Here is a 27,251-nt window from a genome sequence, read left to right on the forward strand (position 1 = left end):
TGTAGCAGTAATTAAAGTATTGAGGCTCCTGGAATAAATCATTGGCCCAAAGGAGTCTTAAATGTATTGTGCATGGAGTGGAGATTTGCACCTCCTTTGAGCCTTGTCAAGGTCAGCCCAGTATTGGCTACAGAAAGCATCAAATAGAGAATTCAAATCTAATTCTTCCACACTCCCAAAATTCTATTGCTCCACAGGAAGGAAACCTGCTCCTCTAGGCAATCTGAAAATGATGGAAGATTAGGCACAAGCATCAACAAATTAGAAGTGAATTCAACACTGGAATGCATCTTATGGTGTGGGATGGAAATAAGAAGTGATGCATGAAAAGGAAAATACGAGCAAGGAGAGGACAACTGTGCAACACAGCCCTTAAAAACAGATCCAACATTGCCACCTGCGGGTGGCTTTGGCCAGGAGCTGGAGGGACCAGGGCTCAGAGCTGGAGGGAATGGGGGAATGTAGGGACAAGCCTTTGGGAAGGGCATGGGGCAGCACAGGGGAGTGATCCCTTCTTCAAATGCAAAATGTGACACTGGTAATCAAAACAGTTCCTGCTGTAAAACACTACTTTCACTGATTTAAGAGGAGGGAAACACTAGTCACAGAGTCCACACTGAGTGGAATCACACAACCAGTTAGGCTGGAAAAAACCCTTAAAATCATTGACTCCAGCCATTAGCCAGCACTCTCAAGCTCACCACCAAACCATGTCCCCAGTGCCACATCTGCATGGCTTTTGAATCCCTCCTCCCTGGGCAGCCTGCTCCAGCCTGGACAACCTTCTCCAGGAAGGAATTTTTCCTCATACACAATCTAAATCTCCCCTGGCACAACTCCAGGCTGCTTCCTCTTGCTACTTGGGAGGAAAGCTAAACCCCTCACCTGGCTACAACATCCTTTAGTTTGGAAAGCAATAAGGTCTTCCCTGAGCCTCCTTTTCTCTTCATTTCTCTCTTTACATCAGATAACAGCACTGGTGAGCCAGATGAACTTCTTTATGTTTTTAACTGGGTATTTGGAGTCACACACAGCTCTCTTTTGCAATGTAGATTTCTCAGTAGCTCCATCAACTTCCCGAGGTTATAATTGCAGGGAAGTTTGGCTTGAGGTGAGCTAAACCAGAAAATAATTTGTCAATTATTGTCAGGTCTCTGGTTGAGTACTAAAATTGAGTGTTAAAATTGTTAAAAATTCAAGGAGCACCTTTAGTTCAGCAAAGGGCGAATTAAACTGACATATGTTTATTTATTCAGTAGTATTGTATTTAAATGAAAATCTAAAATAAATATTTCAGTTTCTTCACATTTTCATTCACTAATCATACATTCTGATTTTAGTACATACATTAGTTTTACACCTTCATTCTTAAAAATTAAATAAAACAGCAAACAGCGAAATAAAATTGTTATAAACCAAAATAAAGTGCTTTAGTGGTATATACAATTTATTTATATATATTTATATGGGTAAAAGACTTGCTGTGTATGTGTTCATGCCTACAAATAGGCCAAAGTAAGAGGATAATGATGCATTAAATTCATCAAGGACTGGGATAATTGAATTAGCATGTTCAGGGCTCTGTTCATGCAGGTGCTGTGTTCATTCAGAGAGGCACTAGGTGATGCCATCTGTAGCATCCTGCTACTTTCCACAAGGTTCCCTTCCCTCCATAGGGAGTGTAGAGAAATTACAAGTGTGCTGATTTCACTGGATCTGTGCATTCTATGGAGGTGGGCTGAGAGAAATGGAGTTGTTCAGCCCTGAGAAGAGAAGGCTCTGGGGAGAGCTTACAGCACCTTCCTATTGGAAATAGGGAATTTCTATATTTATAAATATACAGGAAAGCTGGACAGGGCATGCAGGGACTGGGTGAGAGGGAATGGCTTTGAATTTTGAGAGAAATTCTTTACTGTGAGGCACTGGCACAGGGTGCCCTGAGAAGTTGTGGATTCCCATCCCTGAAAATATTCAAGGGATGGACCCTGAGCAACCTGGGAAGTGTGGTTGGAACAAAAGGTCCTTTAAGGCTCCTTCCATCCCCAGCCATCCCATGATTGTATGACTTCCAACTGAAGGTCTGGAATCTGACATAAAAATCCATGTTGCTTGGCAAGCAAGTGTTTTCCTGACCAGGTTTTTCTTCTGGAAGGAGCAAAGGGAGCAGATGGAAAGCTTGCAGAGGGTGTTGCCTGGATGCAGGGTGACAAATGGTCAGCTGCAGCAGGAGAGCTGCTGGCATGAGGAGAGTTGAGGTGGAAAGGTAATTGATGCCATTTCTGCCAGGGAGCACGACAAAAACAACCCCAAAAGGACCTTGGAGCATCAGACACACACATTGCTCTTCTGGGGAAAATGAAAGCAGAACTTTTGATGTTTTAATGTGGATTTCTCCACCTTCAGCAGCTTCAATGTTGGGGTTTTTGAGCACATCACTGCACACAGAACAAAGAGTTTGTAGGTTATGCTAAATGAAATTACTGCTGTTTAAACTAACCATTGCAGTGTGTTGTGGAAAACGTGTTTCAAATAATTGTTCTGGAATATAACTGTGTGGAACAAAATAAGAATTAACTGAAAACCACTGAGACCCTCAGAATTATTACTCTATTATTTTATGACATTACTTTTTAATATTTTTTTATATTGCTGATTATTACTGAAACAGTCATAAAATAATTGAGACCCTCAGAATTATTTGGTGTTCCTCTTTCTATCTCTCTGGCTTGTTTTACAATCATGACTTCCCTCTGAGGCTTGATGTATTTCTTGTCTAATTTCAGGGCAAAGACATCAGATTGACATAGGCTGTATCATTGGAAGTGTATGTTCCTAACAGATTTAGGGTTTTTTGAACTTGGGCTGAAACTTCTTATCTCTCTTGACTTTTCTCTCTGTTTTCCCCTTGGAAGGGTCTGGTTGTGTTCACAGCCTCGTTACACCATCCCAAGGAGAAGCAAATGGGGCCAGGCTGTTGCTTCAGCCTCTGCTTCAGAGTTTTGCTACTTCTGCATCCTGTGACTTGTGATGTGTAAACCTCTGCTGGCCAGAAATCCCCAGTCTTGTCAGAATGAATGCAGATCATAAAAAGGAAAGGAAGGGTGGGCTGCATTTTGATGCTTTTAAGCTTTGCTGAGGACATCTGGCCTCTGGTGATTTGCTTAAAAGAGGATTAATTGTAATGCAAACTCAGGAAGAGTGGGGATCCTTTAATGACAAGTGTCAAGTATGCAGGAAATTGTGTATAAGAACCAGTGGAATCAAAATATAATTACAAAACCTTTCTAGGATCTCCCTTTTGCTTCAGAGAAATCCATTATATTTGCAGACTTTCCCCAGCAGCAATTCTTGTGTCCTCAATGTCTTAAAGAAGTTGTTTGAAATCCAAAGTTGCAGCTAGTGAGGTGAAGGTCACACTGTGTTTTCCTTGTGCATAGAAGTGCTTTGCACAAATGCAAAATGCAGGAAATGGACTGGTTTGTGTCAAAGGAGAGTTTTTGTGCCATGCAATTAAATACTGTATTGCAGACAGACATTAATTATTGCAGCCCTGAATTTTTCCAGCCTGAGGAAGGGCTCAGAAAGCCCAGGCATGGTACAGAGATATCCAAACCAGCAGAGCTTCCAGCCAGCAGCAATTTCCAACACAGCAATCAGGTTTTCCAGCACCCAGCCCTTTTCTGTGAGCTTTGGTGCTCAGGTTAATAACCCTGCCTCAGGAGAGTCTTGGGTTTTGGTCCTACAGATACACATGGGGACTGATCAATAAATAAAACAGAACTGTAATGGGTTTTCTGAAGGGTGACACTGGACCAATTGAATTTTCTAATAACAACAGCACTTGCTAGTTTTGGAAATGAGATACTGAGAATGGAAAATTGCTACTTTCAGAATAACATGGAGGCCAACTATTGCAATCTCTGTATGAAATAAATATTGGATACCCATTAATAAGTCATGCCCGACTCAGAAATGTTAGAAGACTTTGGCTTTTTCTTCTTAGAATGTACTTTTGTAGAGCAACAGACAGGAAAGCTGTGGTATATGTTTTAAAATATATTTTCCCATTCCCAAATTCTTAAATAGCTTTTTCTATTCCCTCTAGAAATTTTTTGAGAATCCTAAATGCTAAGGCTGTCAGGAAATAGCTGTGTGGTCAGGAGTGCCAGTTAGAGAGAGCCCTGTGTGGCATCAAGAACTTAATTTTCTATAAGTCTGTGTGTGAAGAAGGTTCTGTGTGTGAAGAAGATTCAGAACAGCTGATTTCTTTTTTTTTTTTAATTTCTGTAACTAACTTCTTGTGAGACCTAGAGCCACAAGCATGTAAAACTGTCAATTTCCTAAGAAAAAAATCCCCAAAAGGTGGGAGAGGGATAAAAATGTTTTTGCTTGGTGGTAGAATTTGTTGGGTTGCTTACTGTTTCAGACTGAGGCTTGCTTCCAAACAGAGCTTTAACATGACAGATGAAAACAAGATTAAAATAATATTAAGACTGAGAGGTGATGCAGGCTGAAATCAGGAATCACTGAAGTTAAGGTTGTGTGAATTGCTGTAATGCTGCTTCACAGTGGTTTTTTGGGGGGTTTTTTTTCCCTATATAATAACTAGAGCTATTTCTTTGCCAGAAATCTTTCTCTTTTTAACATTATCTTCCATAAAACTTGAAAGTAGATTTTACAGCAATAGAAAACTGCTTGCCTGCTCAACAGAGAATTGAAAATCTTATACTTTGGATTGCCACAGCGTGGCAATGTTTCAGAGAGTTTTGTTCAAGCCTGCTGACAGTATGGGAGAGCCCCAGCACTGGGCTGGTGATGGAGCATTTCCCTGTAACCCTCTCTGTGCTCTGCAAAATTCAGTGTGGCAGTGACAAATTCCAGTGTAAAAGAGGGAGGAGGAATGGACTGAGATGCTGTGGAAGAGAATTATAGTGATTAGGGGGAGGATAGAGATTTAATTATTTTTTTTATTTCTCATCATATTTTTAATTTGGGTGGGAGAGACCAGCTTTGCTGAACTCTGAGCTCTTCATGTTCTCTCCCTCATATTTCCCCCCACCCAGTGTCATACCCAATTAATTTATTTTTCTGTAGGGAAAATCAAAACAGTGATTGTTTTTATTTTTTTTGGAAACTAAACAAGGGGCAGAGTGGCATACTTGCCTGTTTCTTACATACTTGTATCCAAATATTCTGCAATGTGAAAATAACATATCATTAAGGTTCTGACTTGCAATAAGGTTGTTTACCATCTTCCACATTATTGTTCTTTCCATCAAGTGAAGTAACCCATGTTCACACAGGTACTGTTTTAAACTCTCAATGCACTAACACTTGTACCTATTGGAAGCTTTATTCCAATAAATGCCTGTGAAGGAGTGAATGTCAATCTAATTTCTCAAATTAGCCATATTTTACAAGGACCAGAGATAGACGAAACCCTGGATCCAACTAGCTTCAAGCTTAGTCAGAGTCTTGTAGCTGAGGCAACTCTCTCTTTTTTTTTTTTTCAGTGTCCATATTTCCTTACAGAATTATTCATATTTAAATATTCAGATGGGGAAAAATTAATTTGTTTGGTTTAGGATAATTGCTGGAATCCTGTCTTGAGATTATGCTCTTTAATTGTGTAAAATCCAAGATAGCTTTTCACTTTTCCTTCTTCTTTTGCCTAATCTTGTGGTGGAGCTGTAAATTAACCTGCTCTGTGCAGACTCCATCAGGTAAAAGCATTCACACTTGTTTTCTGTGCTGTGGGAGATTATGCTCAATGTTTAGCTTTATTTTCACCCACAAATAGGGTCCTGGGGGACATTATGGCTGCTGCTGCAGCAAGGGGAGTTTTGCTGTCAGTGTCAATTTGTGTGGCACTTGGTGGATGTGTTGCACATCAATATTCTGGTTGGTGTGTCTGTGTGTTCCTTCCATATCCAGTATCCCTAATTATCTCATTGCCCCATCCCTCTCATTTCACAGGAGCATCTCTGATTGTCCCTCTCAGCACATGGAATAAGCTGAGCACTAGGAATTAGTAGCTGTGTCCCACCAATTCAGTGATGCTCCTTTTAAATCTCAGTTCTGCCCAGGCCTGCTTTAACAGCTATTAGCTCCCAATTTGATCTTTGTGTTCCTGAGGGGATCTTAAACTCATTGAAGGGTTTTCCTTTCTCACTGGAAGATATGAAGCAATAGAGTTATCTTTGATACCAATTTAATTAATTCTGCTGCAAGACACTAATGTATTCAGAAGGCTGTGGATATTACACACACAGAGAATTGCTCATAGCCAGTCTAATTCAGTGTATTGGTTTTTTACCCTGGCAAAAATGGAGTCAGACAATAATGCATGGATTTGGAAAAGCTTTATAGCTCATAAACACAGGCACATTCATATATTTGACTTTGTCAGCAAAGGAAAAATTAGTTCAAACAAGGTGCAATGGTGCATTCACTGCTCTGGGAGCCTCTAGATCAGAACTTGACACTGATAAACTGTTATAATTAATTCTTTCCATTTAATGAGATGGGTTATACTATCAGCAAATGCGAGCTTTGATGTCAACATATTATATTGACCATCTTCCTGTATTAATTAGAACATGACTTGATGGAGCTTTTCCTTGTAGAAGACCAAAAGACAAATATAGTGAAGTTTATTTATGTGCCTAACTAACTACACATATTGAGGCAGCTCATGTGTGCTTACCCAGAGCCAGGGAATGGTTTCCAGTGATAAAGCAGGAGAAATTGGGAAAGTGAAATTCTTGGCTCTCTTCCTGCATTTGTCATTGAGTCAAGCAAGGCATTAGACACAGTTTGAGTCCAGCTTACCTATCTGTTTAATGGAGATAATAAGAGTTTCCTGTTAGGGAGAGGGATTTTCAAGGCTTAATTAATTAATATTGTGAAGCTCTTTGCTGCACTAAAATCAAAGTCAAAATATTGCTTGCTGTAGGTTAAATTGTATGGAAACAAAGTGTAATCTGATAGTGCTTTAATTTTATGCATTTTTACTGAAAATTATACTAACTTGATTATATTGATGCTAACATCCACATGCTTCAGAGTTATTGGAGGCCTTGTACAAAAAAATGAGTGCAATAATAGTTTACAGATTTGCATGTAAAGGGCTAAGAATAACTGGTTACTGATCCCGTTCTCATTTTATGGTTTCATTTTGCTTTACAAGTGCAGAGAACGTGCCAGAAAATTTAAAAACTGCAGTATGTTTTGATATTAACAGACACTAATAAGTGGTACTCAGTGGAGCCGAAAAATAAAGTGATTAAGTAGGTCAGCTTGCTTAAAGAATACGGAATAAAAATAAGGTTAAAACAGAAGTATAAATGAGTAGAAAGCATTAAAAAATTGAAGACAGCAATATTTGTACAGGTGTGTACTGGTAGTGACAAAAGAGGCAGTTTTGATGCAAAAGAGGGTATTTGAGATTTGTGTGGTGGATTCCTGCATGGGAAGGACGGGAAAAGCAAGTGCCTGATGTCGACCTCAAATTGCCTCAAATACCTTGATTCAGGTTGGATTGATCAGTGCTATGAGGATGATTGACAGAAATCTTGCAGATAAGTCTCTGAGACTTAGAATGCACTGAAAATTATCCTGAAAATCTGTGTTTTCATCTGGGCGTTGTCTGTCATTTTAGTTTCATCCTCTTCTCCACAGTAATTTCAGTTGACCTCAATATGCTGTGTTGGTTTTTTCCCTAGCACAGCCTGATTTTTTTAATGAAGTGTGTTGCCATATATAACAGGATCCCATTTCTCATCTCTGTCAAATGGAATTAATTTGATGCATTCAAATCCACCTTGATATTACAATCGTAGCTGTTTCACTCTGTGATGGGACAGAAACTGGAGACTTGTTTCTTTTTTTAACAAGGGCTTTCATGGACAGGCATCTGCAACAAAGCTGATCAATCTGTGCCTTGGTAATCTGAGCCCCAGTGTGCACCCTGTGCCTGTCTGCTCTTTGTGTGTGCTGCTGGAATAATGGAGCCATCCTAATTTCAACCTGTCCAGGGTCAGAAACTCCTCAAGTTAGAAGCAGACTTAAGTGAAATTCCTGGGAGCAAGTGTCTGAGGAGACTGGGACAGTTCTGAAGCCTTCTATGCTGAATTAAGGGTGTTTTCTCCTATATCCACTGGCTTGAGCAGATATTTGTTCCAGGAATGGGATGCTCTGATGGAGTAAACCAAAATCAGGGAGCAGCCACAGCACTTCCCACATTTCTGACTGTGAACTCCATTTCCTCTTCCTTTGCCAGATAGAAATATAAAGTCCATCAATGGATATTACCCTGGGTTAGATGCTTCTGGTTACACCCAAAGTTTGGGAGCTCATGTACCTGTATGCCTTTGGTGTTTATTTTAGCTGTTTGCATGTATTTGGGTCACATCAGCAAGCTTCAGAGAGGGGCTGTTGCCATGTGCAGCCTGAGCAAAGCTCCCCATTTAATTATTGCAGCAGAAGCTATTATGCTTGGGAACACCTCTCTCCAAGTCCCCATAATGTCATTTTTCTGTTTTCTCATCTATTTCCTGCTCTCTGCAGCTTTCCTGAGCTGGCAGAGAATGTCAGAGCTGCCTTGTGCACAAGCACTGGGTCACCCCAGATCTTTACCAGGTGCTGGGCATGTATTTGAGCAGCTCTGTTTGATGTGTGATGTGCAGCCCCCCAGGGCTCCACTTTCACCCCGAGCTAATGCCAAGGTTCTACTCTATGATGTGGAAATGCCAAGGTAATTTCATGCTTTGTAAAGCTCTATGAATATTTTTAATTATGGCAGAAACGCCATGGAAATGAAGATTGTTCTGGGTTTCATTGTTGCATGTAGTTTTGTGTGGCTCTAATTTCATAGCAATTTAGTTCATTTGGCACTTTTGAGATTTGTGGGTTGTCTGGAAGCATAAGAAGGTGAACCCCATATTTGTCATGGGTTTGATAACCTTGGCTAAGCTAATGCAAGGCACCCTTTTGCACACTACTAGAAGTGATGGATTTTTTTTTTTTTTTTTTTTTTTTTTTTTTTTTTTTTTTTTTTTTTTTTTTTTTTGCCATCCCCACCTTGAAGACTGTGGATCTGGAATACAATATTTCCCCACACTCTTTCAGCAGACTTCAATGCCACTCTGAAGGACCATGTGGGTCAGGGCAGAAGATAACATGTTAGTTAGCATTTATCAGCTCAAATTTTGAGTTTCCTTCAGAACCCATGGGAGTTTTTCCTTGGAAAATCCTTTCTGCCTTGTAGGAAACTTGGGGCACCAGATAGTTTGCTCTAGGACAGAGGAACTGAAGAGAGCAGCTAAGGGCTCAGCTTTTCTGGCTGCCCCTGATAGCACAGCACAACTACCTGGTGAATATTCCTGTGGTAGAAGACACAGTTGGCTCCCTGATCCTATTAGACTTCTTTCCAAAAATAAGGCATCCTGTGTCTGCTGGAGTAAAAAAAATAAAAAAGCAAATCCTATTAGTGTGAGATTGTGTTAGCTCATAATTGATGTATTTGACATATTAATGTGCTAATTTATGTAAACTGGGTAAACTGTGGAAGATGATCATGAAAAAGGAGAGCAGGCTATTTTTAATTAGCATCTTGCAAATAGGTGTGTAGTGGGCCTAAACATGGAGGGGGAAATTTATAGAGGTGTTCAAACACTTAAGTTTCAAAAAGATGGGGTTTTTTTCCCCTTCCTGCTCTTGGCTATCTTTCAAGTACTCTGGAATGAGCCACATACAATGTACAGGAAGGTAGAAATGAAAAATAATCCAAAACCAAGACATGCATCATTCTGTTCTTTGTGTTTAACTGTCTTTTTGACCCCTGAGATTTTGAAATGCTAAAGATTGAAGTTAAATAACAAACATTTTGCCTTAGCTGGTAAATCTACAGATTTTCTTGCTATTTCCATATAATAGGTAAAATTCTCTGAAATCCTGCCAACCCACTTTCCTTGGTGATTAGAATACCTGACTGTGCCAATAATATATTTGCTGAATCTTCTTTTTCCTCTCTCTCCTTTGAATAAAATTCACCCCCTAGGAAGTAAATTGTTAGTGAATGAAATGGAATTTTTTATGAATACATTTATGATTTCAAGCAATTTTCCCCATTCTCACATAGCTACAGACCCACTTTCCACACAGAGTTGCTTTTGAAATTGTTTACTCTGAGTTCTCAGTAATTGGCACAATTAATCAAACTGTGTGACCAATTGCTTTGGTCAGGTCTCATTGCCTGATTGATCAGCTGGGGTTTCCTGACACTATAAAAATATATTCAGAGTAAAAATCATGCTTAGTGATGCCATTTGGGAAATGAGAGTGGAAAGGTTCTGGTTTAAGGCATGATATTTATATTGGGGTATGGTACCCCCAAAACATGGAGAGAGAGAAGAAAATTCAGCACAGATGCCAGGGAAGAAAAGCATATTATCTGTGCAAAATTTCAGCTCCTACTGTGAATTTTTGGGGAGAGAAATGCTTCCTGTAACTATGACTCATTCCTGGGAATCAATAGAGCTTCTGAGGGTCAGAGGAAGTCAGTACATTTCAGAGGTGAAAAGTGCTCAAAGTCTGTGGCTGACTGGATTTTCTTCTGGATATTTATCTTTTTTTGGTGATAAAAAGCCTGGATGGTTCTGCAATGTAAAGTACAGTCAAATTACTGAGAAATAAATGCCCCAGAAAGATCTATCCATCTTAAGCAGGAAAAACCCGACCTTTTTCAACTTATTTGGCTGTAGAAGTTGCTGAAGACAGTCAGAAATTCCTAGCCTGCCACTTTCCCCAGTGGAAGTGTGCCTATGACACCAATTTTTTTTTATTTTTTATTTTTAAGAACCCTATCTGCTGAGACAGGAGAGAAACCTATAAAAGAGACATTTTGATAACAGGCGGGGCTGGTCAGATACTTAATAGCTTGTTATTAAGTAAAGGTAAATATCTGAATATTTTTTATATAGAACTATGTTCCTAGAACCTGATCTGTTTCTCAGCATCCAGGTACCCTGGGGCAGATAAATGAAAGTGGCATACACTGTTTAAATGTTAAATAATCTCATCAGCCTTGTGGGTATGTTTATTCCTCCCCTTCTGAAAAATAAACCCCACAGAAACCAACTCAGTGCCTCTCCATGCCCCATTTCAGTGCTGAAGGGAAGAAACATCAGACAGAAATCTCTCATGTGCTTATTTATGAGGAGAAGGGTCAATGTCCAAGACAGATTTCTGGCTGCTTGAGAAAGGGGAATGACCTTTTGCAGAATAGTTTTTCCTGCACTGGAACACTATTGAGCATCTGGAAGTTGATCAGGTTCCACATCTGAAGTGTGTCAATCATCCTTGTTATGAAAAGACAGATTTTAAAAACAACCTGACAACTTGTTTGTTAGAGGGGCACACTTTGAGAAGTCACAGGGCCCCTACTTATCAAAGTGAAATCTAAGATAAATTTGCACTTGAACACTGAAGTGCCAACCCCTGTACATTATTCTGGCCACCCTTTGCACTTGTTTTTGTTATTGTTTTATTCACTGCTGTCATTGAAAGAAAAGGACTTTGGGTGAGAATACTTTTAAGAAGGATGCACACTTTATTTTAATAAGAGTATTTGTCACTGAAAAATAACTTTACTTTGAAAACTTCATGGACCAGGATGACTTCTACTTAGAGTGGGGTTTTTTATGAAGCTCCTTTCATGCCATGCTTATCCAGACTTGCTGAGGCCTGTAAATCTTCAAATAAATCTGGGTTTATACTGCAACTAGGAATAAATGCTAATTTACAGCTTTTTTCCCTGGGCCAGGAACATCAGACAGAATGTTGCTTTGGGGTTTTCAGGGATAAGAGAAGCATTTACCATAAACCTTAAATCAAGTCCATGTAAGCTACCAGCAGGAGCACTCATACAAACATTTGAAACCATGAAACACCTTGATTTCTACTTTTCTCTGATAATCTAGGGTTAAGTTACAATGATAAATTCATGAAATCACTGATTAAAGCAAACACCAGTATTTTAATTGATCAGGTAATTAAATAAAGGTAAAGCTTTAGTAACTAACACAACCTCCAAGGGGTTGATGAGCTACCTGAGAATTTCTTGTGTGTTTGATGTGAGCTCCTCCTTGTAGGTGGTGCTCTCAAAATTCAAGAGGGTTTTCTTTAAACCATTTTTTCTTCTAGGGCTGTGCCTTATGATACCTTTATATATTATACATAGAATATCTATATTATAATGAAATACTTTATCATGTTCCTGCACATTGTACATTAGGAAATAATTCTTGCCCAGCTTTTGCAGTAAATCTAGTGAGTAGAAACAGAACCCTGTACCAAAATACCACGTTAGGAATCTCTCTGTCAGGCCCCTCTCTGTTTAACTCCAGAACAAATGTTTCCCATTTGAGCCCTTTTTTCTGATTTTTTTTTTTTAATTTTTCTCAAATTCTTGTTTGCTGTTCATCCAAATAAATGAAATTCCAATTTGTGAGATATTCTGCTGAGCACTTCCTTTCCCCCTGGGCTCATAGAGAGGGTTATAGAGCACCCATGTCTTTCTCTATAACTGACCTCTAACAAATTACCCTGTTTCTTTTTCCATGAGCACGTAAAAGTTATCTCAATGTCTCTATTTGTCAAGCTTTGCTGTTTTATTAATAGGCTGGCTGTTTTTTATTGTTTAAGTTCTAGAAACAAATAAGGGTGACTCTGTTTTCATAGATCCTCTTCTTTTTTGCCTCTGCTTTGTATATTTTTCTGAAGGATTAGGTTCTGTTTACAAATTGGAATATTCCAAAGCACTGGCCTTTTTTCAAAAAGCTGAGTAATGCTAGACCCCCATAAAGGATGCAATTCTTGAATTCTCTTGGCTGCATTTTCCTCAGCTTGAAGAGACAGATCAGAAAACTTTATTATCTTGGTACTTTATTGAAGGTTTCATTGCAGAAATGTTTCTCACTTCTTTCAGCTGTTGTTCACTCTCTTTGATTCTGATAGTGTTGTCCTGAGGCTAAAATGCTACTAGAATTTTTGTACTTCTTTTTTTTTTTCCTTTTAAATATCTTTAATCTTTAGCCTTGCTTATGCCATCTTCATTTTAATGTCTAAATGTTTGTAAATAAGTGGAATACTGGAGAAGAAAGAAGCATACAGCCCTAGGGACAAAAATCATTGACTGTTTAAGTTCAATTTACTTAATGAACAAGAGGTTTCCAGTCTAAAATTCCTTCTACAGCTCTCAAATATTGGCAAAATTCTAGTTTTATAAAGAAATTCACATCTTTGTCTTTCAAATAACCTCTCTTCATCCTAAACCTAAATACTGAAGGAAATTTAGCTCTGGTTAACCCCTTGCATACCCATTTCAGATAATGCTTCAAATGCTACCAGAGTGGTGAGCACACAAGAAAAGTCTGTGTCCTTCACTGGTAGCATTGAATATGTCTCTCATCTCCCCAGCTTCTTATAAATGAACACATGAATAGCATTTGCCTTTTGGATTTCTAAATTTAGGCTTTGTGCCAGTATCTACACGGGGCCTGAGTTTCTCCTTCACTCTCTGGTTTAATCCCCATCAAGTGTGGCAAATCTTTGCTCAAGGGCCCATTTCAGAACAAAATAAGCACATCCCCCTCTGGCTTTGGCCACTTTGAAATCAATCCTTTTTTTGACTGAGTGTTCAAATTATAAGGAAATCATAAATATGCCATGTATGAGCTGGGCTGTGCTCTGAAACACAGATTCATTATTGTCTAATTTAACAGTGCTGTTAGAGCACAGCTTTGTAATTGTTTGGTTTAAAGGACATTCCCACAAGACTGTGATAGAGTGTATCTTGCCTAAATGACTTAGAAAATCTGAAAATCATCCCAGAATCTACTTTTAGCTGCCACTTGGTTTATTTTAAGGAAGAGTGAGATGGTGGTACTCTAAGTTGTGACTCTATACCTAGATCCAAAGTTGCTCTGAAGTTTAAGGCCCCAGGCAGTGTTAGAGATTAACAGCTGTTTATCATCTATCACACTTGCAATCCTATTTTGTTTGAATTGATCTTTGTTGTAGCTCTGACAGTGTTAGCAAGGATGCATCCTAATAGATACTGGTGTGAGTGAGAGCATGGTCTGTGACAAACCAGATTCTGAGTAGTCTCATTTTGGAAAGACTGTTTCCATCGTGGTGGTTGGATAGGGAAGGTGTTTAAGTGCTTCGGGATTTTGGTTTGGTTCCTCGAAATGTTTGGTTGTTTTTATGTTTGGTTGATTTTGTTGGGGGTTTTTTTGTTTTGTTTTGGTTTGGTTTTTTTGTTTTTTTTGTTTTTTTCTGGGGACATCGTCCTAAGCAAGACTCTTGCTAAGGTGTTTTTGGAGATGGCTGTAATTAACTTGCAGGATCTCTGGGTGGGATGTGGGGGAAAGAGGGAGGTGACCTCAGTTTTCTGCGCTCCCCTCGCATCCCTGGGTCCAAGTACCTTGTGGGACAGAATGAGCCGTGCAGGTTCAGCCCTGCAGCTCGAACATTTGAAGAGCTGTCCACAGGCTTAACCGGACTGCTGAGCACATCCATAGGGAGCTTGTGCGTGGTGTCTGTGCCGGTCCCTGGGTACCAGCTCCTGCTCCCGCCGGTCCTTTCCCTGCCCTCCAGCCGGGTACCAGGGATGCTGGCGGCATTTCTGTCCCCCGATCGCGGCCAAGACAGGCAAAAAGACATCGGGGAAGGGCTGCTGGTGGGCGGTGAGGATGCCTTTTTGTCCGCCGCCTTGTGCTCTGCCCGCGGGGAGGAGATGCTGCGCGGAGGGGAGGGCTTGGGGCAGGGCGGTGCGGGGGGCGAGGGCGGCGGCTCCTGGATCATCTCCCACCTCCAATCTCCCATCTCCCACCTCCAATCTCCCATCTCCCACCTTCCATCATCTCCCGGCTCCCACCTTCCATCATCTCCCAGCCCTCGCCTTCCGCCGGAGCCGGCGAGCGGCGCGATCGCCCAAACTCCTGGGAGGGGAGACAGCACCCGCCGTCGCCTCCTCTTCCTTCTCCTTCTCCTCCTCCTCCTCCTCCTCCTCCTCCTCCTCCTCGTCCTCCCCTCCCCGCCGCAAACCCCAAATAAAAGGGGCGGGGGGCGGCGGGATGCGCCGCTCGGAGGGGATGCCCGCGCCGGCCGCCTGATGCAGCCGCGGTTCGCCATTGCCGGGCACGGCTCGGGGCCGAGCGCCGGCAGCCGGGGGGCACAGCCGGGGGTCCCGGGGCCACAGCAGCAGCGGCCCCCCCGGGGGGAGCCGCCCCGCTCCCCCATGCCCGACCGCCGCCGGAGGGGGGCCCCGGGGGCCCGCTCCTGCCTGCTCTGGCTCTTTGTGCTGCTGAAGGTAAGCGCCTTCAGGGAAGGGGAGGGTGCGGGCCCCCTCCCGAGCATCCTCTTTGTGTGTCTGTGTGCGCCGCTTTGTGCTCCCGCGGGGATCGCGGGGCAGCGCTGGGAAGGAGCTGCAGCCCTGCCCTGGGCAGAGATGCGCTCACTGTGTCCCCACATCCCTCCCAAAGTGCACCAGCCCTGCCCTGGGCAGAGATGCGCTCACTGTGCCCCCACATCCCTCCCAAAGTGCACCAGCCCTGCCCTGGGCAGAGATGCGCTCACTGTGCCCCCACATCCCTCCCAAAGTGCACCAGCCCTGCCCTGGGCAGAGATGCTCTCCCTGTGTCCCCACATCCCTCCCAAAGTGCACCAGCCCTGCCCTGGGCTGAGATGCTCTCCCTGTGTCCCCACATCCCTCCCAAAGTGCACCAGCCCTGCCCTGGGCTGAGATGCTCTCCCTGTGTCCCCACATCCCTCCCAAAGTGCACCAGCCCTGCCCTGGGCTGAGATGCTCTCCCTGTGTCCCCACATCCCTCCCAAAGTGCCGGCGCTGACCCCCGTGCTCTGCCCGCTCCCAAGTGCGTTTGGGGTCCCGTTTTTGGGGTCCCCGTTTTGGGGAGCGCTGCGCTGTCCTTCAGCACCGCCCGCTCCCTTCCATCCCCAAACTCCATCACCCCTGCCAGACAGCCGCCGGTGAAGATGCTGCTGACAAAGGGGCGGCTGCAGGATCGTGTTGGGTTTGTCGTGGCACAGCTGAACAGTTCCTTCCTGTTTCAACCTCAGCCTGTCTTCTCGGCAGATTAATTTTTCAAAGTTCTGTTTCGTACCGCGAGCTTGGTTCCACATGACATTCTTTATCTCTACGCTTTAGCTCATTTAATAGTTCCTTGAGTTTATTTAATGTGCTTCGTGTAACTTCTTAAAGGAAATGTATGTAGTGCCCAGGTGAATACTGCTGGCTGCAAATGTCATTGCCCTAAGGAGCAGAGCTCAGCACCACTAATACTTTGTTGTATGTTTGTCAGTCACTCTTAAGCAGAGCTCTGCAACTAAGGACCTGACCTTTCAGAGCCTTATAAATGTAAATCTTCTGTGGAAATCATCAGGACTCCCTGTGTGAGTAAGAGTTTGCAGGATCATGTCCTAGAACAGCAGTGGTGTCGCTTCTAAAATTGACATTGCATTGACAGAACTATTTAAAGGGAAGCTTTGCAGCATCTGTTCACATATAGTAGTCAACTGTCAGCTGTCTCATTTTCATAACTGCTGAAACATACATTTATGCAAGATGAAATGTTCATATACAGACATAATTTTGTTCCATGGAGTGTGGTAGTTTAAAAATAAAAATTAGGTAAGTCCAGTAAGTCTGGATGTTATGGCCCAGTAGAAAGATGAAGTTTCTAGTTTTTTCACAAATGTGGAAGTGCATACAGTTTTAAGTAGCTGTTTTATCCCACAATTAGGGAATCTACATTACTATATGTCCTGGCTTTTTAAAGGCAACAACAACAAAAAAAGGGTGTTTATGTGCTCTATTTTGGTTTTTTTTTACTAGCACTGCTGTGGTAAAGTAAGACAGAAAATAGGTAGCTTAAATCTGTATTAAATGAATAATAAATCTCAAGTAATTGGGTAAGGTTTGAAGGTAGCCAAGGTTTTCATTCTGTTGGAAAATAACCATCTCAGCTAAATAAACCCAGGGCTGGGAGGACAAAGAAACTGATGAGCTTTAGTTTAGATAGCAGAGTTTTGGAGTATAAGAGAAGGTGAAGCTGCAGCTTCAGACAGAGGTGAATCAGTAGCTCCCTGTGTGACAGGATTATGGCTTTGCTTGGAGAACAAGCCCACTGTAATTAGTTATCTTTGCATTGTTACTGGACAATACAATAAAAGAAATGAGGTTTCAGGAGAGTCAGTCTGCTTACAGGAAAGAATTTGGGGCAGCAAGAACAGTGCTTGTTTCAGATCACCACAATAGGACCATTTTCCTGAGCCTGAGACACTGAACATTCTTCAAGATCTGTGTAATTTTTTTTTCAGTGGCAAATAATTGGGAAGAACTCATTTCAAAACAAGGCATTTCCCCAGCTGAGTGCTGTTTAGCTCTACCAACTTGTTGAAGCAATGCTAAGATGAAGCAGACTGGATTTATTAAATTGGTGCTTCACCTGGAAGTTAATCTCATTGAGAAAGCAGTGGCATTGAAATGATGAATCTGAAGACAGGCAAAATTGATCTGTTCTCAGTGTTAGCAGCCCAAATGGCACTTTCTAAGCTGAATCTGCTTGATGTGGCCTTGATGCCCATCTGGCAATTTGTAAAATCATCAGCAGACTTTGCAAAGTGATAAAGCTGCTCCAAGCACATTTTCTCTTCTCTTGTCTTCCAGTTGTCATTATTTCACTGTGTGAGGTAATAGTGCCAACTTATTCCAACTCCTGGTGCTCTCTGAGGCTGCTGCAAGGGCCAGTGGCCAGAGCAGGGTTATTATATTGCCCTCTGCATGCCATGTGCCTGACAGGGCTGCCCATGGGCTAAGAAGGTTTAGTTCCTTCTTTGACAGTGTGATGTGGCTGCTTTCTGTGCTTCAGGGTAGGTGCATTATTTTTGGAAATACATCAACATGATCTTGAACCTTTACCATTCTCCTTCTTTAGCAGTTTTTTATTGTGAGGTGGCTAATTGAGAAATGAGCAGAAGAAAGGCATTGTGTGTGAGCTCAGACACCAGGATGGATTCACAGTGTTTATGAGAGGAGAGCAGGGCCCTGTGTTCTGCTTCAGAGAAGGCTCCAACCATGCTGCTGTGGGAATCTCTTAAAATATTGTCATTTTTGCAGTGGGTCTGTGTTCTCTGTTAGTTTGTTTCAGTCAGAATGGCTGCAAGGCAGAGTTTTCAGCAGCTTGCTCTGTAATCATCTCATTTTGCCATGGCAAAGGCAGGGCTGGGCACAGCCCAAAGGAAAAGCTGTACCTCAGCTAAACAAATAAGAATAAAAAGTAGACACATTCCCTCATTGCAGTGGCTGATGTTGTTTCCCATCTTTCCCAACCTTCCCTTACTCATGAGTACACTGAGCTTTGGATGTGTCAGATGTCCCATGATGTTGGTAGCTTGCACCTGGGAGATTTAAGGTTGCTTTGCATTATTTCTGGGGGAGGAGGTATAGCTTAATAGAAGACAAAAGCACCTTGGACAAGCCAAACCTGATGGTGGGACATTGCTTACAGTCTGCTCCTCCAAGATGTTCTGAGCAAGGCTCTCAGAAGGAAAATAATGAGAAAACTGGTTGTCACAGTGCTTCCACGTCCAGGCTAAATAGGAGCAATGGCACTCTTCAGGTACATTTTCTGTAAGCAAAATAATGTATCTCTTATTTCCAGGAGATTGAGGTCTTTGTCTATCAGTCTTATATGTGCTCTTCATTTAAATCAGCAACACCCTCTTTGTTTCTCTTAGCAAGGACAACTTTTGGTGTCTAGCAGGGTAGAATTTTGTCCAATGCTAAATCAGTTTTTGTAGTTTGACATCACACTGAGGTCTCAATTCAGTTTTACATGGATCAAGACATTCAAAGAGACTGAGGTTCTGTAAGACTTTACTAAACCTTACCCAACAAAGGAAATATGTTTCTACTGGTGTAATTTTCAAGAATACCTACATTTTCAGTTAATAATCTGAAGCAAAACTTACTATTAGAGTACTGCCTTTTTCTGGGGGAAAAACCTTTTTAAGAGAGAGGCTGATCACCCAGCTGAGAGCCCCAGTGTGTCACTCCTGCTTCTTCCTGCTGGGAAAAGCAATGAACACATAATTTCTATTTTGTTATGGAGTCCTTTTGGCATCTCTTCTCTCTCCAAGAGATGGTGACTGAAGGTGTTATTGACACAAGTTTTGTTTTCTTTCCTCATGGTCATGTTTTCTACTAGTGTCAAAATCCAATAGAAAAAGACCCAAACCTACCTTGCCACCTCGTTTTTGCTTGCAAAACAAATGTAAGGGTTTTTCCTGATGGGACAGGCCCAGAGGTAAAAGTCTTTTCTTCCTACCACTACTCTGGGACTGTCCAGCCTGTGTGAGAGAGAAAAGCATTCTCCCAGGAAAAGCAAAGACTTTTCTTTTTAGAAAAGCTTATTACAAGTAGTCACCCTCAGCTCAAAACTTCTACAAGTGGTGTTCTCTGTCATTTCATTATTTTCATGGATAATAACTAGATCAGGGTGATTCTGGAGGGCAAAGCCAAAGAAGAGGATGCTTGTGCCAAGTCATGTTTGCAGAACTGCAGAAGGCACTTGCAAACCCCTCTCTGCCAGTGAAATAAGAGTCTTCCATTACCCTTTGGCAGATTTCCTTGTGATGCAGTGACAGTGGACCATTAAGATCTTTCTTGCCTGCAGGAGTTATGAGCCCCAGACCCAGATTGCACAAGGTCAGTAAGGCAATTTCTAGGTTGTATCACCTGGGTCAGCAGCTGCACTGGAGGGTGATCCCTCATCCAGGCTGAGATGGGCTGTGCTGAGCACAGACTTACCTGGGGTGGTCCCCTGGCAATTCATTGAAGGGCTCTCAGGCAGTGCTGGCTGAACCTGAAAATCCCACTCATCCCTGCATTTCTGCTGTCACCACACAGAGCAATCCAGGCAGATCATGAATTGACCTTACAGAGCTTCAGAATGAATGTTAAACTCAACAGAGCCTTGTGTAAATCCATCTTGAGACTTATTTTACCAGACAGTCTCAGCATTGAGGAAGGGAGCTTTTTTCTTTACTTAGGCAGATGAGTCAGGACAATAAATGTCAGAAAATAAACCTTTGAAAACAGGTCTGTTTGCTGAAGAACTTAAAAGACTCATAGCTAACTTTGATTCTAAGTGTTCTTTAAAATTATTTGCATTTTTCATTGGAGAAGTATGCATTGTCACCCTGAGCACTCTTATCTTCTAGTAAATTAGTGGTTCCATTTTTGTTACTCAAGTTTTTAAAGATTGTATCCTTGAGACAAAACTGAATTGGTTGCAAGGTTAAGAAAAAAAGAAAACTTTAATAAATATTAAGAATATTCTGAAGTGAAAATCTTTACACAGGCTTGAGTACCTCCAAGTGCACTAATAAAAATTAAGAGACTGGTTTATTAAATGTTTTGCACATGAAAGTTGTAGCTTTTTTTTTTTTCCTTATTAAATTTCTATCGATGCAGAGTTGAAAAGGGGAAAATCTTTGAGACAAATGTGGCAACATATGCTAGCTGCCACATATGGAGTGTAACAGATGAATAGAGAATGGGAAATACTTGAAACAGAAAGGTTACCTTGCTTTTCATAGCACCCTGCAATCTTGAATGAATGGCAGCCAGTGAAGGGAGCAACTCCTGAGGAAGGAGTTTGCCATCTTTGGAGCAAGGCAAACATGATGCATTCCATTTCTGGAACCCCCTCACTCTTGTGCTGGGAAATTATGGTGGCTTTTAGAGGGAGTTCCAGAAATAAAATGATATGCATCGTGTCTGGCTTGCCATAAATATAGCACTTTGCATCAGGGCTGTGCTGGGATGAGTGTGACAAGCTCTGCAGTTTCCCTTCTTGTTGGATGCATGGATTTAGGGAAGAAATGCTTTACAGTAAATGTGGGTGATGGGAAAGTTGGTGACACAGCTGACAGCAACAGGAAAGAGAGTTAGCAGGAGAAGTTTTAAGCTTTAAGTATGCTGGTCTTGAGATGGTAGCATGGACATGAGAAGAGAATAAGTGGGATATTTGAAAACAGAATATTGGGGATGGCAAAATGTGAGCATGGTATTTAAGCACAAGCATTGAGCACTTCAGAGGAGCTGAAGGCAGATAACTGAATAAAACCACTCTGAGCTATTATTCTATGTCAGCCCTGAGATTTAACAGGAGGTAGATATGAACCTCTTGGGGGATAAAAATCTTAAATTCCTTTCTATGTTGTCTGTAAAAACAGATAAGGTTAATTGCCATCTACACAGTTGTGATTTTGCAATGATTTGGCCTCTGTGCTTTTCTCAGTTGTTGAGACAAGGGACTTCTTGTCTTGTCAGAAGGGTTTGAACCAGTGTAGCTCCTTTGTGTGCTATAAACCTGCAGGTTCTTAGGTCAGTTGTGCTGGTTTCCAGCTATATCACATGAAAGCCAAGACTTTGGGGTCATTAATTTATCAATCTTTTCAACAACTCCTTCAAGTTTAAGGGCTCTCAATAATTTCCTCACCACATCCCCTATAATCAGCCATGGAGGGGCTGTTCTTCAATGCTGAGAGGAGCCCCCAGAGCAGGCAGACAGTCCCAATTGTCTCATTCCCTTTGTGTAATTTGCTTTTTTGTCTTTTATCTGCACCACAGCTATTCTGGATCATTTCCTATTTGTTCATATGGAAGTCATTTGAATGTGGGAAATCTCTGCTCCTCATTGATCTATTAAATGAGAAGGAATGGTTTCATTCTGCTTACAAACAGCAAAGAAATGTTAAATTTGAGCGAGGGAAGAAAAGCCAACAAAGCACTGGAAAAACCCACTCACACCCAAAACCCCAACATCAATTAAATGTGGTGAGGAACAGCAGAGAGTATTGGGGAGAAAAAAACAAAACACATGGAAAGCATGATAATTAGTGTTTTCCTAAAGTACTGCAAGGCAGGTTTAAGGAAAAAAAAAATGAACATTTTCCAAGAGCAATCAAATGAATTTATTTATTATTTGCTTAGCACTGCTGTGCCTAGCTTTGTTCTGTATGCAAAACACCTGCAGACTCTGCCTGGAGTCTGGAAGATAGACACATCAAAATAAGGATGCTCTAGATAACTTAGAAATTATTATCATATATGCCAGTTGCTGGTATTCTCCAAGGGCTGGTTTACCTTCCAAACAGAAGTCACAATTGTTTTCCTCAGGAGATGAGCAGAGGGGTTTTTAAGATTGTTGTTTGTTATTTTTTTATTTTTAATTCGGTATTGATTCCTACAGGATGCTGTTCTTCAGAGTTTCTGGAAATTTACAGCAGTTTAAAACATCAAAAATAATTAATAATCAATGTGAATTTAATTCCTTCAAAGAGAATCCATTAACCTCCAAAAAAATGTTCTAGCTCACAATAGTTTCATGAAATTCACTGTAAGCAGGGCAGGAGATTAAAGAGAGAAACATCACTCAGATACTTTTCTTTTTCAAAGAGAACTTGTACTTGAAACAGAGAACATAGCTAATATTTTATTGTAGTCAACTTACTGTAAATTAGGAGGTTTGGGGTTTTTAAAAATAACTCCCTTTCTCTAACTTGCCTGACTAATCTTGTACTGGTATTTTCTTGAGTCATCAGTGTCTGCTTCTGAGGAAAAGATGATGATGTCACAAAATCAATATCAGAGGATCCTATACTGTAATCTCTTTTCAGGGAAGTCCATTAAATCAATTGCTCTCACTCTGTGAGTAATGACTATGGAATGAAGCCCTCTAATTTTGCTGTGTGAAGGAATAAGCAGATGGGATGGGATTTTACATAATTAACTAGCAGTTATTAAATACAAGAAAAATTATGATTTTTTTCTGAAAGATAAATTAATATGTAGTGAATATCTAAGTGTATTTCAAAATGATCTCTGGTATAAAATTGCTTCTCAGTTGCATTGCAAAAAATGACATGTTAAACCAAAAAGGCTTTTTTTTATTTTTAAACCTTTTGAAAACTTACTCAAGACTCCATGGACTTTAAAGCCCCATCAAGTTTCCTTTAGAAGCATTGGGGGGAATCATGAAAACTACAGAATGACCATCTCCCTGAAATTGGGGCACTCTGGGAACAGGGACTTTGCCACAGTTCAAAATATACTTATTAGAAATTAACCAAAATTTGATAATTAATTTAAGATCAGTGTCTGGAATAATTCTTCTCTAATGGGCAAATGCACAGCCAGTGATTGCAAGTTATATTGAGTAGGAGAGCTGCTCTTGCTTGGAGGAACTCATGCTGAAATCAAACCCTTTGAATTCCTTCCATTAAGAAAAGTGGATGTGTACATTCTTAGATGTAAGTGCAGAGTAATTGTAGAGATTAACTAAGCAGTGTCTGTTTCTGCATGGACATATTTCTGTTTAAAACTTAAGAATTAGTGGGGTGCATTGTCAGAAGGAATTGACAGTAGCAGAAAAATAAATAGTTTTGGCCCTTTGACTACAGTGCTTCACAACAGCTTTAAATGGGATCTGTATCATTATTTACTCCATATTTTAAATATTCATTAAAAGGATGACATTTAGGTTTTGGTGGTTTTTAAGAAATATTTAGACATTATTGAACTGAACTCTGCAGGATCCTTTTTGCAAAGTGTTGTGGCAACCAAATACCACATAGCCAGTGTCACCCTGACTGGTGGGATGGGGAGGAGAATCAGAAAAAAACAAATTGTGGGCTGAGATGAGCAAAGTTCATGTATGGGCACTGAATTGAGTCACAGACTCAGGTTTTCCTGGTAGGCACGAGGTGATGGACAGCCCAAGTCAGGATATCAGTGAGTGTCCAGGTGAGGAAGCAAATTCTGGAATGTCTGTTGTGTCAGTGCTCAGCTTGGAGCAGCTTCCCCATGGCCTCACCAGGACTGGTGTGACCAGAATAATTGCAGGTGACATTACTTCAAGCACAAATAAAACATGTTAGTGGACATTATGAGGTTAGGAGACAAAATGGAAAAGAAGAAGCAGCATTTTGGAGTGTGCCAGAGCATCTCTAGCCAGCTTTGTCTGATCCAGTTCTGCTCCAGGTTATTTTTGCATCCCTTCTGCACTTGGTAGCTAATCTTGAATCAGATGTTTGGAGATTGGCTTTTAGTAGTAATATCTTGTAATGATTGTATTGGATCAGCTTTGTGTTGCCAATATGTACTGTGAGTGAAAGTCATCTACTGATCAGAGCATTTACATTTTTATCTGAAACTTTTTTTTTCTATTTCTTTCTCCCCTCCCTGGAGGGAGGGATTTATTTCCATTACAAGTGCTGGTTATATGTGACTGGGCAGTCACAGGTACCTGCTTGCTCATCCTTGTGGCTGCATTTATCTGGCAGTAAGGCTGGTGTTTCCCACTTCACTGCATGAGATGCAGGCAGGAGATGGCAGTGGGAGTGTGGGGAAAGCAGGAGCTCCAGGACTGTCCCCTGGCTGTCATCAGAAGGGCAAGGAGGGGCTCTGTGCCTCTCAGAGGGGCAGGGACATGTGGAACAGTCTGGGTGCAGTAATTTAGGCTGGAAGGGATGTCTGGAGAGCATCTGGGGTGAGGCCAGGTGGGGGCTCAGGGCTGTGTCAGGGTGAGTTCTGAGCATTGTGAGGATGGAGAATCCCCTGCGCCTCTGGGCAGGACCCTGCAAGAGAGGAGTGACAGCCAATTTAGTCCTTCTAAAGATCATGGATTGCCACATAAAAAAAGTATGAAATTTTTATTAACCTGACTGTTCTCTTGTCTTGCAAACTCATTTTAAAGTAATTTGGGCTATCTTTCCTTGTAGAATTTCAAACACTGGGTTACAGTAATAAGCTTTATGCTGAACTCTGCTTGTTTTCTTGCATTTATTAGTGCCTTGAAGCTTGAGCTTTCAATATTATATCAAGGATAAAATTCTCAGAGCTGCCAGTGTTAGAATGTACCTTAATTATCACTTAAGCTTTCTGCAGAGTCAGGCAGGTGTCTGCCATCACTGCACATTCAATTTACAGGTTCAGAATTCTCAAGGAGGTTTTTTGATTTCTTTTTTCCCTTTTTTCTTTACCTCTCCATTTTTTCCCCTTCCTCTTCTGAGTTACACTTCTGGGAGGAGAACTATGACTTCAAATATTTTACAAGCTTAGGTCTTAGGCATGCAGAAAACCATTAAAACCTGACTGAGGTTTTAATGGGAGCAATATGAATTAAAGGCTCTTGCTGTAGGACTGCCCTCTGTCCTGGCAGGCTTAGTGCTGGAGCAGAGCAATGTCCTCACTGCACCCAGGTACCAAAATTTGTATAAATCAAGGTGGTGAAATACATGTCTCAGGGGAATAAGTGGAATCTTTTCTGAAAATTTCTCTTATGCTTTTTGTATTGATAACAGAAGCACTGCTGCTAAAATCAATAGAAGGTTACAGGGACTCAATGCACTTAATGAGCTCCAGAGGAGCAGTTTGGGCTGTGATTACAGCTTCTCCTGCCTGACTCTGCATTGTACTAGGATTTTATTCCTAATGATTTATAATGCTGGAGGGGAGGATGAGTTCAGTAATGCTTTTTTTTTTTTTTTAATTTACAGATTTTTACTTTGAAGTTATGTTAGCACATACTTTTAAATATTTACTTGTCCATGCTAGAATATAGATTTCTGGTTTTTAACTATAGGATACAGAATTTAAAAAAAAAACAATCTTCCCTCTTCCCCCTTTCCCACCACAAAATAAAAGAAACAGAAAAAACCCCAAACCCCCACAAAAACCCAAACAAAAAACCTCCCCAAGTTTAAAGAGTCCCTAAGATGGTGATTGTCCTATGGCCCTTATATCTTCCAGTCCTCTTCCCTGAATCCTGATTTTCAATCAATACCACCCTAAAAAGGCTTTATTCTATATCTTTGTAGAGTCAGATCCTCCAGTGAATAAGACCAAAGCCTATCTTACAGTTCACAAAACCATTAAAAAAAAATCTCTTAATTTCACCTGTTAAAGCAACAAAGTGGTGCTTATCCCCTGGAGACTCTAGGAGGCCAAATTTAATTTATTTTGGAAAGCAAGAATATTCTGCAGAGTGTGTTTACCATATGTGAACTAAAAGGTGTCAGCAGAGAGTGTGAGGATGTCTTGGAGAGCAGAGCTTACACAGAAGCAGATGAGGTTACAAATAAAAAGGAGAAAACATATTTATATTTATATTTATATTTATATTTATATTTATATTTATATTTATATTTATATTTATATTTATATTTATATTTATATTTATATTTATATTTATATTTATATTATCTGTATTTATATTTAACAGAAAATGAATGGATAGAGAGAATTTTGAAATGTCCTGCACAGCCTAGGGCTCATCAGCTGTGCTCATACTGGGGTTTCAAAAAGTTTGGTGCTCTAATCCCAGCTCTTTTTCAAAGCCAGGCTTAGCTATGCTGAGCTCTGTACCCTCCCCTGGATCAGCTCTCCTGCACTATTTAAATACATGATTTCAGTTGGTATTAATAATTTGGAAGGCTTATAGATTATTAACACTGGAATTTCCTGACAGTTGTGGACACAGGAGCTTCATAGACACTTCTGCTTTTCCCCAGCAGGTTGGGTGTTTTTTTCTGCTCTTTTCCAAGTTTAAAGCACAAAGTCTAGAGATGCCAGAGGGTGCCTGGGGTGGATCCTTTCTGGATGCAGAGCACTCACCCTTCAGCCCTGTGTGCTGTGCTAAGGGAGAGGAATGTCCCCTTCTGCCCCCCTGGTAAACCCAGCTCTGTGCTCTCACAAATGGCAGGCAAGTGGCAGCACTGGGATTTTTCTCTGCAGAAATGGTCCAGTCACGTTTGTCTCTTTTCCTCTTTGCATATTCTTTCTCTGTGTGAATTTATCCAAAGTCCTCGCTTGGAGTGTTGGACTAAAGGTCATAGCAATTTTTTTTTCTCTCTTTCTCTCTTTTTTTTTTTTTTTTTCTCTCTAGTCCCTGTGTTTCTAAAGATGTCAAGCTAAATAACTGATGATTTCTTCTGATGCCAGAAGGCCTTCATAATATGCATATTAGGGTTTAGTGTATTTTTCTTTTTCTGCTTCTCAGCACTCTCAATTTGTATGCAGAGCCATCCTCTTACCATGAGCTCCTATGCCCAGAGCTGAGGATTATGTTCTTATCCAACATATGTACACAGCCTGAAAT

At 41.1% G+C, this 27,251-nt stretch overlaps 1 protein-coding gene across 1 annotated transcript in view; it reads left to right on the forward strand.

Moving 5' to 3' along the window:
- Nucleotides 1–15,178: 15,178 nt before the first annotated feature.
- The window catches only part of PTPRO (protein tyrosine phosphatase receptor type O), a gene marked incomplete at its 5' end in the record, with an annotated part of 122,979 nt that continues 110,906 nt past the window's right edge, over nucleotides 15,179–27,251 (forward strand). The window contains one exon of the mRNA XM_079304093.1: nucleotides 15,179–15,376. Within this exon, the coding sequence (XP_079160219.1) occupies nucleotides 15,179–15,376 (198 nt within the window). The remainder of the gene's footprint in view (nucleotides 15,377–27,251) is intronic.

Source organism: Erithacus rubecula, assembly GCF_903797595.1.
Source record: "Erithacus rubecula genome assembly, chromosome: 4".
Classification (NCBI taxonomy): Eukaryota; Metazoa; Chordata; class Aves; order Passeriformes; family Muscicapidae; genus Erithacus; species Erithacus rubecula.